The 16079-nt window shown below is 36.6% G+C and overlaps 2 protein-coding genes across 2 annotated transcripts; both read right to left on the bottom strand.

The window, feature by feature from the left end:
- Positions 1 to 1913: 1913 nt before the first annotated feature.
- On the bottom strand, positions 1914 to 5104 carry RB195_003685 (uncharacterized protein; the record flags this gene model as incomplete). The annotated part of the gene is made up of 8 exons (XM_013447374.2): positions 1914 to 2071; positions 2144 to 2258; positions 2421 to 2638; positions 2696 to 2830; positions 2890 to 2988; positions 3934 to 4002; positions 4078 to 4201; positions 4958 to 5104. The coding sequence occupies 8 exons, from the start codon at positions 5102 to 5104 to the stop codon at positions 1914 to 1916; spliced, it is 1065 nt and encodes a 354-aa protein (XP_013302828.2).
- An 8570-nt stretch (positions 5105 to 13674) lies between these two features.
- RB195_003684 (uncharacterized protein) lies at positions 13675 to 14667 on the bottom strand (the record flags this gene model as incomplete). Its single annotated transcript, XM_064201440.1, has 2 exons — positions 13675 to 13700; positions 14307 to 14667. 2 exons carry the CDS (start codon positions 14665 to 14667, stop codon positions 13675 to 13677), a joined length of 387 nt encoding a protein of 128 aa, XP_064057321.1.
- Positions 14668 to 16079: the final 1412 nt, after the last annotated feature.

The following is a 16079-nucleotide window of genomic DNA, read 5'->3' as shown; positions in this document are numbered from 1 at the left end:
AAGAATACATGGATTTTTTCTTGCCTACCTCGCGGAGTACTCCTTTTGAGGACAGTGGGCCAGAAAACGTTGAATGGCGAGAATCGATTTTGATCTACTTCCCTCCTAATATGAAATATGATATATCAGTTTATCATACACACATTTTAAATATAATTTTCTACATTTTTAACTTTTCACTAGTTTGTTATACAGTAGAATGTTAAAGGCATCACCCCACGAATCTGAGGTGGTACGGATTTCAGGTGGAGTATTCGTATACAGGATAGTAGATTATGGAGAGGGGGGTGATTCCGTTCATTTCTTCCTAATTGCCGCAAAAAACGGCCCGGAAGATGCGTGCACGAGGCTGGCGCGCTCCAATCGAACTCGTTGTAGAAAATAGCGCGCCGGAACGCTCGAAGCCGCATTTTAAGGGCCGTTTTCTACAGCAATTGGAAAGAAGTGGACGGAATCACCCTTCCCTCAATAATCTACGATCCCGTATACGAATACTCCACCGGAAATCTGTACCACCCCAGATTCGTGAGGTGATGCCTTTAAGCGTTTGGAGAAGCACTTCAAGTGCTAACTTGACGGGTGAAAACAACCCCGGACAAATTCCTTAAGGGAATTTCTACTAAAGAATTTGAATTCTGATAAATCATTTTTCAATTGCCCTATCGCTGTGGAAGATAGGTGTATGTAAATAACAAAATATCATTAATTAAATAAGTCAGAAACTAGAAAAGTATCTCTATTGATAAATGAGTACTACATAAACTCGTAAGGGCACATGTATGGTTAATACTAAGGTGAACTCTAGCTTTATTTCTTTTTTTTTAATTTCTTGTAATAATGTGCCCGAAATGACTACATAAATATTTTACTACCCGTATATTTGGACCAAGGTTGAAAAATTAGATTTGAATTGAAAGAGTGAATAACCAGTATGAAAAAAAACCAGAAATAAGCCGGATATCCGATAAATATTGATAATATAAATATGTTTATGGATAAATAGCAACCAGATCCAGATAGTAGAAATTAAAATCCGTTAACATAGTGTGAAAGTCTCCGTAATGGTAAACAAAAAACAAATCCCAATAGTAATTACAGAAGAATATGAACATTTCTGTGTCCCACACATCGTCGTCGCTTGCCCGCCAACCATTATCGACGTAGATCATTTTCTTGAATATCCCTGACGTAGATCATAATCAATCCTTCTTCGAAAATCTTTGGAGCAGATTACAGACACATGGGCCTACACTTAAAATCCACCTGTTTTCATAGCTTGTGACGTCATCAAGAAAAAATCGTTATTTTTCGAAAAGTTCTCATGCGTATTTCGTGCTTTCATATACCGGATATCTAAGGGTGATCATCTTAGGAGCGATCGATTTTTATGGAGAACCCAATATTGTGATGTGCAAGGAATTGCATCGGATTCCGTCTCCAATGCAGTTCACATTTTTTAAATTAAATTTAATTTAACCTAATTTTACTCTTTGTCTTTTTCAGTTTTTATCTCTTTCTATTTCTCAATTTTTATCTCTTTTCTTTTTTTCTCCTTTTTTCTTTCTCTCCTCATCAATTTATTCCTCTTTATTTTACCTTTTCTTGTTAGATAGCATTTAATGTGAATATATTAATGATGGAATAGTTTTTATAATGGCAAAAAGTATCCAGGATCGTCCCGCGCTACTACCGATAAGAACTGCTTCGACTACAACATCACTACTACCTTAGACGGTCAATTTGATGATGAACACGCCGAGAAGAGTTTTTCTGTTGTTAAATAAAATATTTTCCAATAATTTATTTTAAACAATGTAAAATGCGTCGTCTACATACGCTAATGTCGAATCTTTGCTCTTAAATTGATCTACGTTCACCATGAGACCTACAGTAAACCAAAAACCTATGGATAATTAAGCATATCGTAGCATTTTCATTTTAAGCGGTTCCTGCGAAGGTTCCTCGAGCTGGATCTCATAGGTTTCTGGCGGAGAAAATGTCGTATCCTTTGTTTCCGATTCTCTTCTACGATGTTCGAAAAATTGAGTGGCTGATGGATGGACAATGGGTTCTGGAAATATGTTCGTGGACGTAATTTGTTTATTTAATAGGGGGAATTTATTAAAATAAATTATTTGCGTACCCCATTCAGAAATTTTATCTTCTTCGAGTGTTGGTGCTGCTTGTTGTCGAACGGAACCTCGTGGAGGACATGGGCAGTAGTCGGCATCAAATCCTGGCTCTCCAGATTCGCCAGCCTTAAACAGATAGAATCATTTCCCCTTGTTAATTTTTTTCACCTCTAAGATGAATTGCTGTATAAATATTATAAAATAATATTCCTAAGTGTTTTTTCTTTTTCCCCTTTCCCTACGAACGAAAGAGAGTCATAATTCCTTGAAAAAAGCCAAACAGCTAACCGGTCCAGGTTTTCCAATAGGTCCCGGCATTCCCGGAAGTCCTTCTCGGCCCCGTGGCCCAGGCATTCCATCTGGTCCTTCCTCTGCCACTCCGGGAGGACCAGGAGGTCCAGGCGGTCCTCTAGCCCCTGGCATTCCTGGTAGTCCACGTGGCCCAGGAATATAGCGTACCCCATCGCGTCCTGGACTTCCTGGATGACCGGCAGTACCTTCGCATCCTAAACGACAACGAGTAAAATCTACAGTCAAGTGTCAAAAGCAACCTATGTCCTTACCTGCTGCTCCAGGATCTCCAGGTGGACCTGGTGGTCCTGGTGGTCCCGCACCGTAACCTCGACTTCCACGAGGTCCATCCGGGCCCTGCGGTCCAGGTGAGCCTGGTGATCCTGGCGTTCCACGAGGACCAGGCGCTGGAATATTAGCTTTGAGAAAGAGGGGTATTGGTCAGGAATTCTTCGGTTAAACCCACGTCCAGCAGGGCACTGTATGCAGCCGGTTTCGCGGTTGAAAGTGAGACCGGTGGCTCCATCCACTCCGTCAGGACCGCGTGGACCAGGTAGTCCAGGAGCTGAAAGTACTTGATACCAAGAAGGATAGATGGTCCGATAAAATCCAGTTCCTATCCAGAAGGAGAGGGCTAGGATGGTCCTCCCTTAGTTGTTAACCCAAGGTTCTACGGTCTACGTCACCGAGTACGAATAAATACTTTAAAAAATATTAAATAAATAAACACTTCTATATGCCTCAATACATCTCCCTTTGGTGAAAGTAGAATAGGCGGACTACAAAACGATCTACCACATTCACATAGAACAAATTTTCCACTATTATTTAATTGGCTGCAAAAATTCTGACCACTGAGCGGATCGAACGCCCAACCTTTCGATCTGGAGTCGAACGCGCTACCATTGCGCCAAGCGGTCCCTGATTCCCGAAAATTCAGCATTTGGAAAAACTACGCGGCTTCCACGTCTATCCAGAAAAGTATTGGGAAATTAGAGTTTGCGATTCGCTGCAAAACTTCTGACCACTGAGCGGATCGAACGCCCAACCTTTCGATCTGGAGTCGAACGCGCTACCATTGCGCCAAGCGGTCACACAATTGGTGAAACTCAGTCTCCAGAAAAAACCCTCGAGACTTCTACGTATATCCCAGAACTTATGCGAAAAATACAGCTTATGATTCATTGTGAAACTTCTGATAACTGAACGAATCGAATTCATTCAAGGTATCTCGGAACGAGTTTACATTTCGCAGTCCTTCCATAGTTCTGCCAGGAAAATTTCCATATATATGTGATCCCAAACCCACAAACATTCTCCGTGCTTTAGCTTCTTTTTTTTTATGAAGAATTTGTGGTTGCTATTTATTAAAATTCAGTTCATTCAGCTGGAAATTTTCGAATCCACTAATAAGATGTTTGTTTCACTTCATTTATATCATTTTTCTGGATTTTTTTGGATTTTGGGTAGATCCGTAAGAATTTGAAGCTACCGGTTCGCTAACACCTACCACCGTCGTCTCCATCGAGTCCAGGACGACCAGGAGCGCCCGGCGGACACATAGATTGTGCCATACAGCCTAAAATAGCGTGCGAGATTAGAATGGTACTGTTAGGATCGGAAGCGATCCGTGGAATTTTCTCGAAGAACTTACTGCAAAATGAAGGCAAATTCCATGCGTTTCTCTTGTCTCTTCGAATTAAATTCTCAAATGTGGGTTTCTTCGACGGTGGAAGATCCATCTTTATCACTTCCGTCCATGCATCGTCGGTAAGTACCTTTAACATGGTCGAATCATTAAATGGAGTACCTAATTCGATGTGGTCTTAAAAAGATGAAATTTAATTAAGCACAGGATGCGTTCCAGAGTAAAAAGTGATGCAAACAGATTCCAGTACTCGATCAAAGTCTAGTTCTTATATCAGTCGCCAAGATTCATTTTTTATCTTTAAAATCTTCTGGATTCTTTTTTTTTCTTTTGCTGCTGAACAGAACTCGAACTTCCAGAAAATATGATCAGAAAGAGCCTTTCCGATAATCATTCAAAGTATCAAGGCATCATATTTTTATGTATTCTGTAAAAATAATTGGATTCTTCGAAACAAAATGTTTTTTTTTTCGAGGGGAACTATCATCTCCTTCATGTATTCTCCTAAGGATATAAGTGGGATGGTACAGAAACCACATAAAAATTTACAAAAAAAATTCTACTCAGCAATTAATGTCGTTAACCCCCGTTCGCTCGAGCTCAACCACGAAAATTCAAGATTATTTCGAATAACAAAGACGATGGGACCCTTTTAACTTTTTTTTCATTCCGAAGAATTTATGCCTGCTCAACCAATTTACTAGTCAAATCTAGGATTTTGTACGAGTGTACTGTAGTGTTGCTGTAGTGAACATGGGTTGACTAAGGCCAGGAATTTTTTTAGCTCCTGATTGACCCACTCGGAAGTTCCCCGACACACCAAACTGCGCTGCAGAGCAGCAGTTTATGATTCCAACGAAGCAGGAAAAAAAATCCATGATCATACCTGGAATACTTTCAACTCCTTCATGCTATCAGCGTAAAAGTCGTTAATGTCATCGCAAATAATATTTGCAATGATTCCACATACGGCTATCATCCCGACACTTATCGTTATCGACAGGAATGTGGCCACCGTTGCCCCGTCCGGCATTTTATGCTGAGCAGAAACGAAAAAGACTGTTCAAAATAAAATTTCCGCAATAAAAAACTAGGAAGAAAAAGAACGAGATTCCGCATAAATTCTGAATAAAATAGACATTCAAGTCAGATTTATCGTCTGAAAGGTCCGAAAATTTTCAAAGCGCTTAGCAACCATTATTTGAGGTTTAAAGGAAAAGAATGGATGTAATAGCTGAAATTCCAGAAAACTTCCGATGTTCTTAATGAAATTTGCAATTGAAGTGTCTTCTAACCAAGAAAATACTTAAGAATAATGGGCTTCTTTTGCGATATATTCCAAGAGGCTCATAATCAACGAAACCGGCAGCAGTTTCGATAATTTCTCCTACAATTACATGGAAAGGAAGAACTATTACTATTTCCTAGCATATCCTTCTGACTACTTCTCCGGAGTATAGTATGGATTTAAGAATACGTTCACATCAAAATTTAAAGAAATTCAGTAAAGAAAAAAGAAACTGGTCGACCTCTTTGCAATTATTTTCGTCCTCGATTAGGTTCATAGCGGTTCATTTACATATGTATTCCTGGTTTTGAATCCTAGAGCTCAGAAGCGGTAAACCAGAGGGTTTGAGGAACCGATTTTATGATAAATTTAATTGTTAGTGATCCCGTAAAGTTCCTAGAAAACATGGAAAAGTTACCGTAGGAGCAGATTAATTCCCATAGGTTCTAGATTTTTCAGCTCAGCCATTCCCTCAACCATTCCCTTCAATGATTTGGTCTCGAAATGTTCAGCTATGGATTGGACAGCGATTTGGAACTCAAAACAACAATTATTCAGATGTCTAATAATAATATTATCATTAATAATCAATGGTAATATTAATAATTATTCAGATAACTTGCGAAAGCTGTTGACGACCTGGTAGTTTAGGACCTCAGGCTATAGAAGCTCAAAAATAGAAAAAAATTTCGAATGCGTAGCGATAGTATCCAGGAAATCTTCGTTGTGCGGGGACACTTTGCAAAATACCGAAAATTTCCGTAGAAACTCTGGACTTCTCAAGACTCTGGTACTAATCGAATTCGCAAAAGTAGAGCTTTTGATTTTAAAAAAAATTGCCGTTGTGGTCAAAAGAGTAAAAACCCTTTTCGAATTCTATAACACATTTTAGACTTTGAAAAAAGGATTATATTAGATAGAATAACGCATCCGCAATAAAATGATAGCGTACGGCTATCAGCGATCCGAAGAACTGCACGGAACAATGGGGGGGACGAGTATGATTTGACGAAAAAGCAGCCAGCTGTTACCCGAGGAGCGACCGCCTTGGCATCGAAACCTGTTCCGATCCGAAGCAGATTGTGGCGTCCGTCCATCTCAACGCATCCGACGATGATCAGGTTTGTTCGAAGACATTTCCGAGACATTGAAATTACCGTGGGAGAAGCGTTAAACTCGTACGGAAAGCAAAAACTCTTACGTTAGGTCAGAATGATTTGCAAGTGGATTCTCAGGAAGGAAATGGGGCCACGGGCTCATGGGTACACAGCTGGACGAGTTCGACTTGGTGAAATTCCAACTACTATAAGGATATGGTGATATTATCATAGCCAATGAATCCGTTTCATGTTTATTCTAACTGGGATCAGTTTCTCAGGGGAAACCATGGTCCTGACTGGATATCCTGAGGGGGGTCCAGGAGTTCCAACACACTCGCCTTTAAAAAGTGACCCTCTGTCGTGGACCTACACTGCTCAGAAAACCTGCAATGGTTAATCTTCATGTTTTCTCGGCATGTATGTAGTTTGGCTCTGTGTGTATGTGTTTTTATTTGTCAATAATGGCTAATACTGAACTCCTGCGGTAGTACGGTAATGAACATTCAAAAGGAGACCTCCTACCACAGCAATGGAGAAAGAGTGAAAGGTAATGGTGAGGTTATTTTTCTGTACCAGAGACTCATAAAAGAATTCCAGTGTCAGCTGAGGTTTTCCAGAAATTAATTCCCAAAATGTGAACAGATGCCTAAATTTCGAAAAATATGACCGATTTGACCGCATTCCCACTCCTCGCTCACAACCGAAAGCACGAAAATTGTCTTAATGGTTTGTAGACCTTTACGTGACAAAGTGAGGTCAACTGCTATGAATCCGGACGAGTTCTGGATCGTGATGCTTGAGGCTAAGTTGCTAAATTCCGCTGTACTGCTTCGGTTTAGCTGAGAAATAAATATCAAATTACCTCCGTTCCGTACGAGTTTGCAGCACCAGTGCTCACGGTATTTTCACGTGCACATGTCCGCGAGCATATTTGCACATCAACAAATTTGCATATTTGCACATCAAGCGTAAACAAACAGCGGAGAATGGGAATGTTATCACTTTGACCATTTTTTTCAAATTTAAAACTTCTTTCTCTTCAATTTAAACTTTTCAAATTTAATCACTTTTCGGCAGTTAATTTCTGGAAACGTCCAACTTACATTGAGAGTTTTTGTGACCTCTGGCACAAAAAAAATAATCTCATCGTCACTTTTCGCCTCTTCTAAGTATATAGGTCAAAGACATCTATAAAAATCCCATAGAAAGTGTCATAAAATTGAGAAAAACCAGTGAATAATAAATTGGAATAAAGAACGAAGGACAACGTGCCCGAGCAATCACCAATCCCTATGAGGATGCGACTTGAATATAAAATTATTTTGAGGTTCATGAACCCACTTGCAGCCTTATAATGACTTGCAAGGGCAAGCCGATGTGTCAAGTCAGTGTACCTATCCTCTCAGACGATTCTGACACCAGTTTGTCGACTCCGAATAGATTAAATGCTTAGTTAGCGCCGGAGCGTTTCCGAACCAACGATTGATGGTGCCGTCGTGGCAGAACTTCTTACCAACTACACTACGCTCGTCTAAAATGAGTTATTTTCATCGAAAAAATCCATTTGAAGGCGAGCGTAGCGCAGTTTTTGAGAGAAGGTTCGATTGTGATCGCACGGTCGATGCATCCATCGTCCACAGGTCAACCAAGTCTTTCCGATTTCGATAAATTGGCGTCAAGCTTATCTGGAGGAACAAAAACACTGATTTAATGGATTGCCTCGCAAGTCACTATTTCTTTAGGATATACGTTCATAAACTTCAAATGATTTTGATATGAAGTCGAACGCGTTGACGCATCCGAAACGGATTGTTCAACGCTTTTAATAATTCATTCATTTACTTTCTTCATCTGTCCTCAGTGGAAATCAAAAATGAGGTGAAAAACGAACAAATAATAAATAAACGAAAATAACAAATAATAAATAAACGAAATAAGTAAATTTAGAGCTGAGACTTTAGTAAAGTTGCCTAATAAATGACGTACTACTTAAAATATCATGTGACAGGCATCTTTTATCATATTATATTATTATTATCATATTATATTATTATTATTATTATTATCATTATTATTATTATTAGTCAAAAGATCAACTCAATTCATTTCTTGAAACTGATACTTCAGTAGAAAATTCCCTATTTTTATTGTGAAGAAAAGAAATATCTTCTAGGAAATCGTTTCTCAGGGAATCATGCACTTCCTTTTTCAAACGGCGGAGACATTCTTTGTGACTATAATCAAGCGAAAAAGTGCGCGCGATGTTCGCGATGAATGGAGGTCAATAATGAGTTGAACTGGAAGATCTCCATTGAAGATCGAGTAATGCCTGGTCGAAGACCGGTTTTGCGATCACATTAACGTTTTTCGTAGGGTTTTCAACAGGAGAAGAGGAAATGAAGAGGAAGAGGAAATTATCCACATAAAATAACTCCTTCAAACACCTCAAAATAACTGTTCTACGTAAAATAAAACATCAGAAGCTTATTATCGGGTCAAAGGATTCTCCAGCCCATACTTTTGCTCAGGAATAATCTACAAATGCAAAAATTTTCATTACTACAAGCACAACCAATTCAAGTCTGTAAATATTTCCTTACCGAAACGATTGAACTGCTTTTACTCAGACAATCCTTGTGAAAAAAGTGCTATTCGTAAAAAATGACTACAAAAATAACGAGATATGCTCGAAAAAAGGTTCTTTTTGGAAAATGACACTACTGAAGGGGAAAAAATAGTATGAAAAATTTATACCATGACGAAATATGTTGCAGTAACAATAATAATAATAATAAGAAGAAGAATAAGAATAATAAGAATAAGAATAACAATAACAATAGTAATCTCTAATTTAGCTTAATATCACAAAATCAAAACCAAAATAAGACTGAAACAAATTAGAACTAAGGATTGAAATTAAAGGATTCAAGTTAAACTCGAATATTCGTTGGATTCGTTGCATTCGTTGGCCACGACGGTTGTTTGGATGTTAACGACAGGTACGAAAAGTAGTGTTTACAGAGAAACTTACTGAGTTTTTACACTGATTATCAACTGCTAATTAAATTAAAATATACGTAAGTAACCAAAACAAAAATAAAAATAGAAATAGAAAATAAAGTAGAAAATAGAAAAATATCCGAAACTTCCAAATGAGTTAACTGACGGAAATTATTATTCTCCTGATTTTAGGCGAAGTAAACGGAGAGCGTTAATTGATTTCACATCGATTTGTCATAGATCATGACCAGTAAAGAGATCATACTGATCATGTGATTGACAGAAATTTACAGGAAGGTGAAAAAAAAATTGGATTTCTCAGTGAATCCTCCTGGAGAATCCGATGGATCTCAATCTCTATTTGAGCAAATCCCAGCTTATTCCTCTCATCCGTGTCTGTAAGGTCCCGACGAGATTTTTTATCCTGCAAATTAAAGTTTTCTTAGGTGGTTCTTTTCTTTTTCCAGAAGAAAACGTTTAACATCGTAATTACGTGAAATCTCCATTTCTTCAAGAAGTTTCATAGTGCAGGATCCATTAGTGTGAAAAAAAGAAAATGTCCTCCGGCACTTCCTCACTTAGGGGCAATCGATCGGAGGCGGTCAGCTTTTCTCGCCGTCAAACTATTTATTTATGAGTCTGCATCAATGCAAAGTTTTCATTTTTCGTTTTTTCCTCCATTACCTTTTTCTAAATTACCTCGAATTAATCGATTTGCAGCAAAATTCAGGTGGAAAGTTCCGGCGTTATTTTTCTCTTCCTTCTTCTTTCCTCGGGCAGATAAATTCGCTGAAGATTCGCTGAAAAAATCCAATTTTCCAGAAATTTCTAGATTCTCTGTGAATTCAATAAAGTAATTGTTCCATTCATGTACAGAGGTAAAGGAAAAAAAAACAACTGTAAAATTTTTAGAACATTTTTTCTCCTAAAAGACATGCTATTTCAGAAAGAAATCCGCTTCCGCTCGGCCAATTGAATTGAGCAATCGCTGCTCGTCGGACTCCAAGCCAAGCCGAATAATGGAGTTGGTTAGTTCGATGTCACATTCGCTGCTGATTTCTTCAACTTCGTAGACGTTTTTTTAAGGATATTTAAGAATATTTTCTTTTTTTCTACTTTTTCTTTACTATGGAGCTCCTTTCATTCCTTTAGTTTAAGTTTTTCATACACGTCTTAATGTCAATTACATAAAATTTGATTATTATTGTAATTTTTTCATTGTTATTCGGTTATTCGGTGCATTTATTTCTTCTCAAACCCAAATCAATATCCAAATTTTTCATTGCCTCCGACAGACTGAGCCTTAGGGAAAAAGAAAATCCTACACTGTTTCTTTTATCTCTCGTTATACAATTTTCTCTTCTTTTAGTAGATCAATGTTTTTTTTCTTCAAAAAAAAAGAGCCTTTCAATTCAATCATCAATTAATTTCTGTTACCATTTTTCCGATTTTTTTTTCTTCTTTTTCATTTTTTTCTGCACAAAATTGTTCATTTATGCAAAATCCATGTTTTTCATTGAAATTTCTCTGCGTAAACATACGTAGCCGTTCATTATTTCTCACTATCAAAGTGCAAATTTTGTCTCATGGGTATCAGATGTTGCTACGAAGTCGCAATGACGTTTTTTTCACGCTGAGCATTTTTGCTCAGCATTCGTCGACTTTTTTCCTGCACTAATTCGTTCATTTATTTCATCTTACATTATTATTATTATTATTATTATTATTATTATTATACGTTGTTTATGTTTATTGTGTTTACTCACCTTTTCACCTTCTAATGTTTGGTATTTTAAAGAGGACCAGACCAAAAATCCCATGTTTGTAGGATGAAATCTCGTAGGAACGTCATGTCGGATGCGGAAGAAAGGAAAAAGTTGGCACCGGCTGAGGTCGAGATTAGAGTAAGTTGAATTTCCTCTCAGAAAATCATCATAAACATCACTATTTCTGCTTTTTTTTGTTTTCTCTTCAATTTTTGTTTTTATTTAAAAGCTATGGAATTTAAAAAAAAAATTTCTTTGTCTTCTCCCATTACCAATAGGTACTCGTAACAAATAATTCTTCTTTTGTATGAATGCGACTGAATTTTCACTGTTCTTTTTCTTTCTTGAATTTTTGTTCTTTTTTTCAAATTTTAATGTTCATTTTTAATAATTTTATTAATTATTTTATTTCTTTATTTTATTGTTATTGCTACAGTCTATTTTTAATTTTAGTTTTTTTTAAAATTAAACTTAGACTTTTCAAGTTTTAATTTTATTAATTTTTTCCAATTTTTGGAAGTTAACACTGTTTCAAAAGCTAAAATCCTCCAAAGCTTTTAGGGTTCACGGCTAATTCTTCTCTAAGAAGCACCAGTTACCACTCAAAATAAAAAGAAAATGGAAAAATATTTGAAGAACCTGTTTTCGAATGATTTCACTGGGAAATTCTGCATTCAATCATTCATACAAAAAAAAAATCCAGCGATAATAGATGCCTGTCACATGATGTTTTAAGTCATACGTCAGTTATTAAGCAACTTTATAATAGTCTCAGCTCTAAATTTACTTTGGAAAATATTTTTTTCATATCCATAATTTTAATTGTTTTGATTTTCCTGTTTCTCGTAAAATTTCTCAATTTCTGTTTCCTTTTCTTTTCAGATCGAACCTGACACTGTTCATCTCGAAATTCCTGACGAACATCCTGGTACATCATCGCCGAACATGAAAAAAACACTATCGATGAGCAGTCTGAGAGCAAAATTACGAGATCAGAGAGCAAAATTCAGGAGTGGGTTTTTTTCCGTGGATTATTTTTGGGACCTACTCTCAGGGAGACTTTAAAGTTACTGTTAATCGTCTCAAGCTGCTCTGTGTATGCTTCCTACGGTCACTCAAAGAACCACCTTATCTTACTTTTACGGTCCCTTTTTATCAGAAATATTTTTTCCGCCATGTTTATCAAAACACTGAGTCACAGCCCTCTATACCAAAAATGATTCATGTTCATACATTTTAAAAAGGAAGAATTTCCCAGCTTCTTTTTCTTGGAATTTCTAAACTAAAACTTCAAATTTGGGGGAATTTTCAAATATACTGTAGTTGACAAACCAAAAAATGCGGGAAAGGGTGAAATTTAATTGCGTGGGACCCACTTTCTGTTATGATTTCTGTCGAAAACAATAACATTTGATAAGAACATGTGTAGTCGTGAGACCGATGATCGGACATATTAGCGGTGAGGTGAGGAATCGGTGAATGAACGTTTAAATAAAAACCAAACAGGTCACTAGAAAATTACATGGTTTATCCAGAAAAAAACATAAACAAAGTACAGCGAGAATATTGAAAATTTCATACCTAAAAAGACAATTGGAAGAAGAAAAAATACTACATATGCTAGAAGTTCTTTTCTGACATTTTATTTTCGATAAATCTTAAGATCTTAATATCTAAGCCAACTTAAACGAGGTCATCCATCTACACTTTTTTCTGCAAAACTCCGTAAATTACAGCTTCCTAAAAATCCTTTTATGGAAACTTTCACTCTTTGTCCTAGGAAGAGATAGTATCAAAATAATGATACAGTTGTGTCCGTTCATTTATTTTCAATTTATTTATTACATTATTTTCAAATTTTTGCATCCGTTCAAGTTTAAGTCATTGAGAAGACATGATTTTGACCGTGATTGATTATTTGCTTAAAAATCATCTACACCAGTGCCAGCCTGAGTCCAATTACACCAAGTTTGGGTCCCGCTTCATTTTTGGGTCCTCCATGAGATGATTTGCGTAGGTGGAAGGGACAATTTTATGCTATTTATATACCAGGATACCTCCAGTGAGATTTTTTTCAGTCCATCTTTTCCGTTCCACTCATCAATCACAACAAATTTGTTTAGAAATTCTATTTATTTATTAATAGAACACGTATGTACACACATAACTCATACACAATTACAGATAACAAATAACGTTCATAGATTCCGTAGATTCTGGAACTAAATCGAACCTCAAAATAAAACCCTGCTCTCTCTTCTACCTATAAACTATTTCGCATTATGATTGTGAAATTATTTGTGTGTGAAAAAAGGGGAAATTTATTCTCTCGTGTTCCAATTAGTGTTGCGCAGCGAATTGCTGTGAGACATCATAAATTTGTGGTCGAACACCCTTCTTCATGGAAAAAAACCCGTTGATCGGCAGACATTCCACGTTTCCTCGAATTCTAGTCACATAATCGAATGACGATATCTGGAAATTTCCGTGCTATATTTATTTTCTGAATACATCGCAATCTTCCTAAAAGAAATTTAAAAAAATAATGTTCGGTCAAAATAATTGATACGAATAATAATAATAATAATAATAAATAATAATAATAATAAATAATAATAATAATAATAATAATAATAATAATAATAGATAAAATAGATGAAATTCTCGAACCACTAACAGAATATGGTAAGGGAAAGACTAGTTATTAAGAAAAAAAAACAGATAAAATAATTAATAATAAACAAATGGTCAAAATTAATTAATTAACTAATTAATTAATCAATAATAATAATAGTAATAATAATAATAATAATAATAATAATAATAATAATAATAATAATAATAATAATAATAGTAGATAAAATAAATAAGATTTCCGAACCACTTTCAGACTACGGTAAAAGGAGGACCAATTATTGTAAATAAACAGGCAAATTAAATAAAAATTGGTCAAAGTAAATAATAATGATAATTAACCACTATAATCATAATAAAAAAATAATTATTATAATGATTAATCAAATAAATGAAATGGGACGTAAAACGTGTAACCGTGTGGTCAGATGAGCTTCAAAAATATACCGTATCCCATTTCCCTTGCGACAACCTTTACAACAATTGCCAATTGTAGAATAAATACAGCTATTGGAATATAATCGATGGATAGAAGTAATGCTATTAGCAATTCTGTCAACTGGTATATTATTGTTGACTTCCAGTTTAGTAGTAATGAGGTGAAACCAATGCTGGACGTAAATGATGACAGTAATGGTAGAAGTAGATAGGAAAGACTCATTCCCGGTTCCTTAATATTATCAGGTAGCGCTTCGCTTGCCTTATAAAGGGCCCACACGTCTTCGTTGTGTAAATATCCGTCAGTGAACTGTGAGATAAACACGTGACGGTTACACTTACACTCGAGGGGTGGTAACTGTATTCCCATCCTAGCAGTAGAGGACAGTAGGCGGAGCTAAGAGAGCGTAAGGTCGATGGACTCCGCCTCAACAGCGCCGATTTGCAAAGTAAACAATGATGATTCGAATCTTTAAAGAAAAAAACCTGTTGCCTCAGATGATGTCATCCCTACTGTTGATGCACAACCTATTTCAGTTGAAGCAACAAAAACAACAACAAAAAATAGCGATTTATCGGTAGCTGGTACCAAAGAACCCTCAAAATACAACAGTACAAGGTCCCACGTCTGCATTACTCTATCTGACAGATTCCACTTTTTTTTCAAAATTCCGCGGCAAAAAAAAACAAGATAGAGAGCCACACGCGGAACGCGTGAAGAGAATAAAAACATCTAATTCCTTGGAGTTAGCCAATTATCCTCGTAATTCCCAGTGAACGCATGTAAAATCACGAGAATCAATGAAATCCAGTAGGATAAATGAGTGGATCCGCGTCGTCTAATAAACTAAATAAAATAACTAAAAAGTAGATAGAAATAAATAAATAACAATAATAATAACTAATACTAATAAAAACTAATTACGTCAGCAAATTTGTCTACTGGGAATTACACAAAAAAAAACTTGGGAGGGATGGGAGGGGAGGAGGGGAGAGGGGGAGAGGGACAAGAAAGAAATTAAGGGGTTCTCCAAAACTGACCTAATCGAACTGCACTTAGACCACAGAAATCGTCCTTAACTGTCGAATCATTTCATATTTAAGAAGGCGACAGCTCATCGGTCGACATCATCGGTAAGTGAATATTTAGGTTATTCGGGGGCCTGGAACCTAAGCATTGGTCTTAAAGGACACATCGACATGTAGGCTAAATCTACTAAGATAATAAAGTAGAATAGAGGTGTAACTAGTAATCCTTTAAAGGCATCACCCCACGAATCTGATGTTCAGGTGGATTATTCTCATACGGGATAGTAAATTATGGAGAGAGGGTCGAGCGTTCCGATGCACTATTTTCCACAACGAGTTCGATTGGAGCGCGCATCTACCGGACCGTTTTTTACGGCAATTAAGAAGAAATGGACGGAACCACCTCCCTCTCCATAATCTATTATTCCGTATGAGAATACTCCACCTGAATACTGTACCATCCCAGATTCGTGAGGTGATGCCTTTAACTTTACCAAACCTTCAAAACTGTTCAAACTGTAAGTGAATAACTAAGTCATACCGTCAAGCACTTTCAATAAAAACAGTAAAAAAAACAGCAGATACAGTCTGAGCAGTGGTTTCTCCGCAATTCTCCGCATTTAACAGTAATAAGAACAGTCTTTGTGCTCTAACAACGTTTTTTCTTCGCTCTGAATTAACATTTGATTAGATCAGTGTCAACCGGCACCGTCAACTACATTCTACCACAGATTTTACCAAAACGAAGAGATA

The sequence above is a fragment of the Necator americanus genome, chromosome IV, assembly GCF_031761385.1.
Source record: "Necator americanus strain Aroian chromosome IV, whole genome shotgun sequence".
NCBI lineage: Eukaryota > Metazoa > Nematoda > Chromadorea > Rhabditida > Ancylostomatidae > Necator > Necator americanus.
Note: the sequence above shows the minus strand (reverse complement) of the source record. Positions and strands in the feature narration are given on the sequence as shown.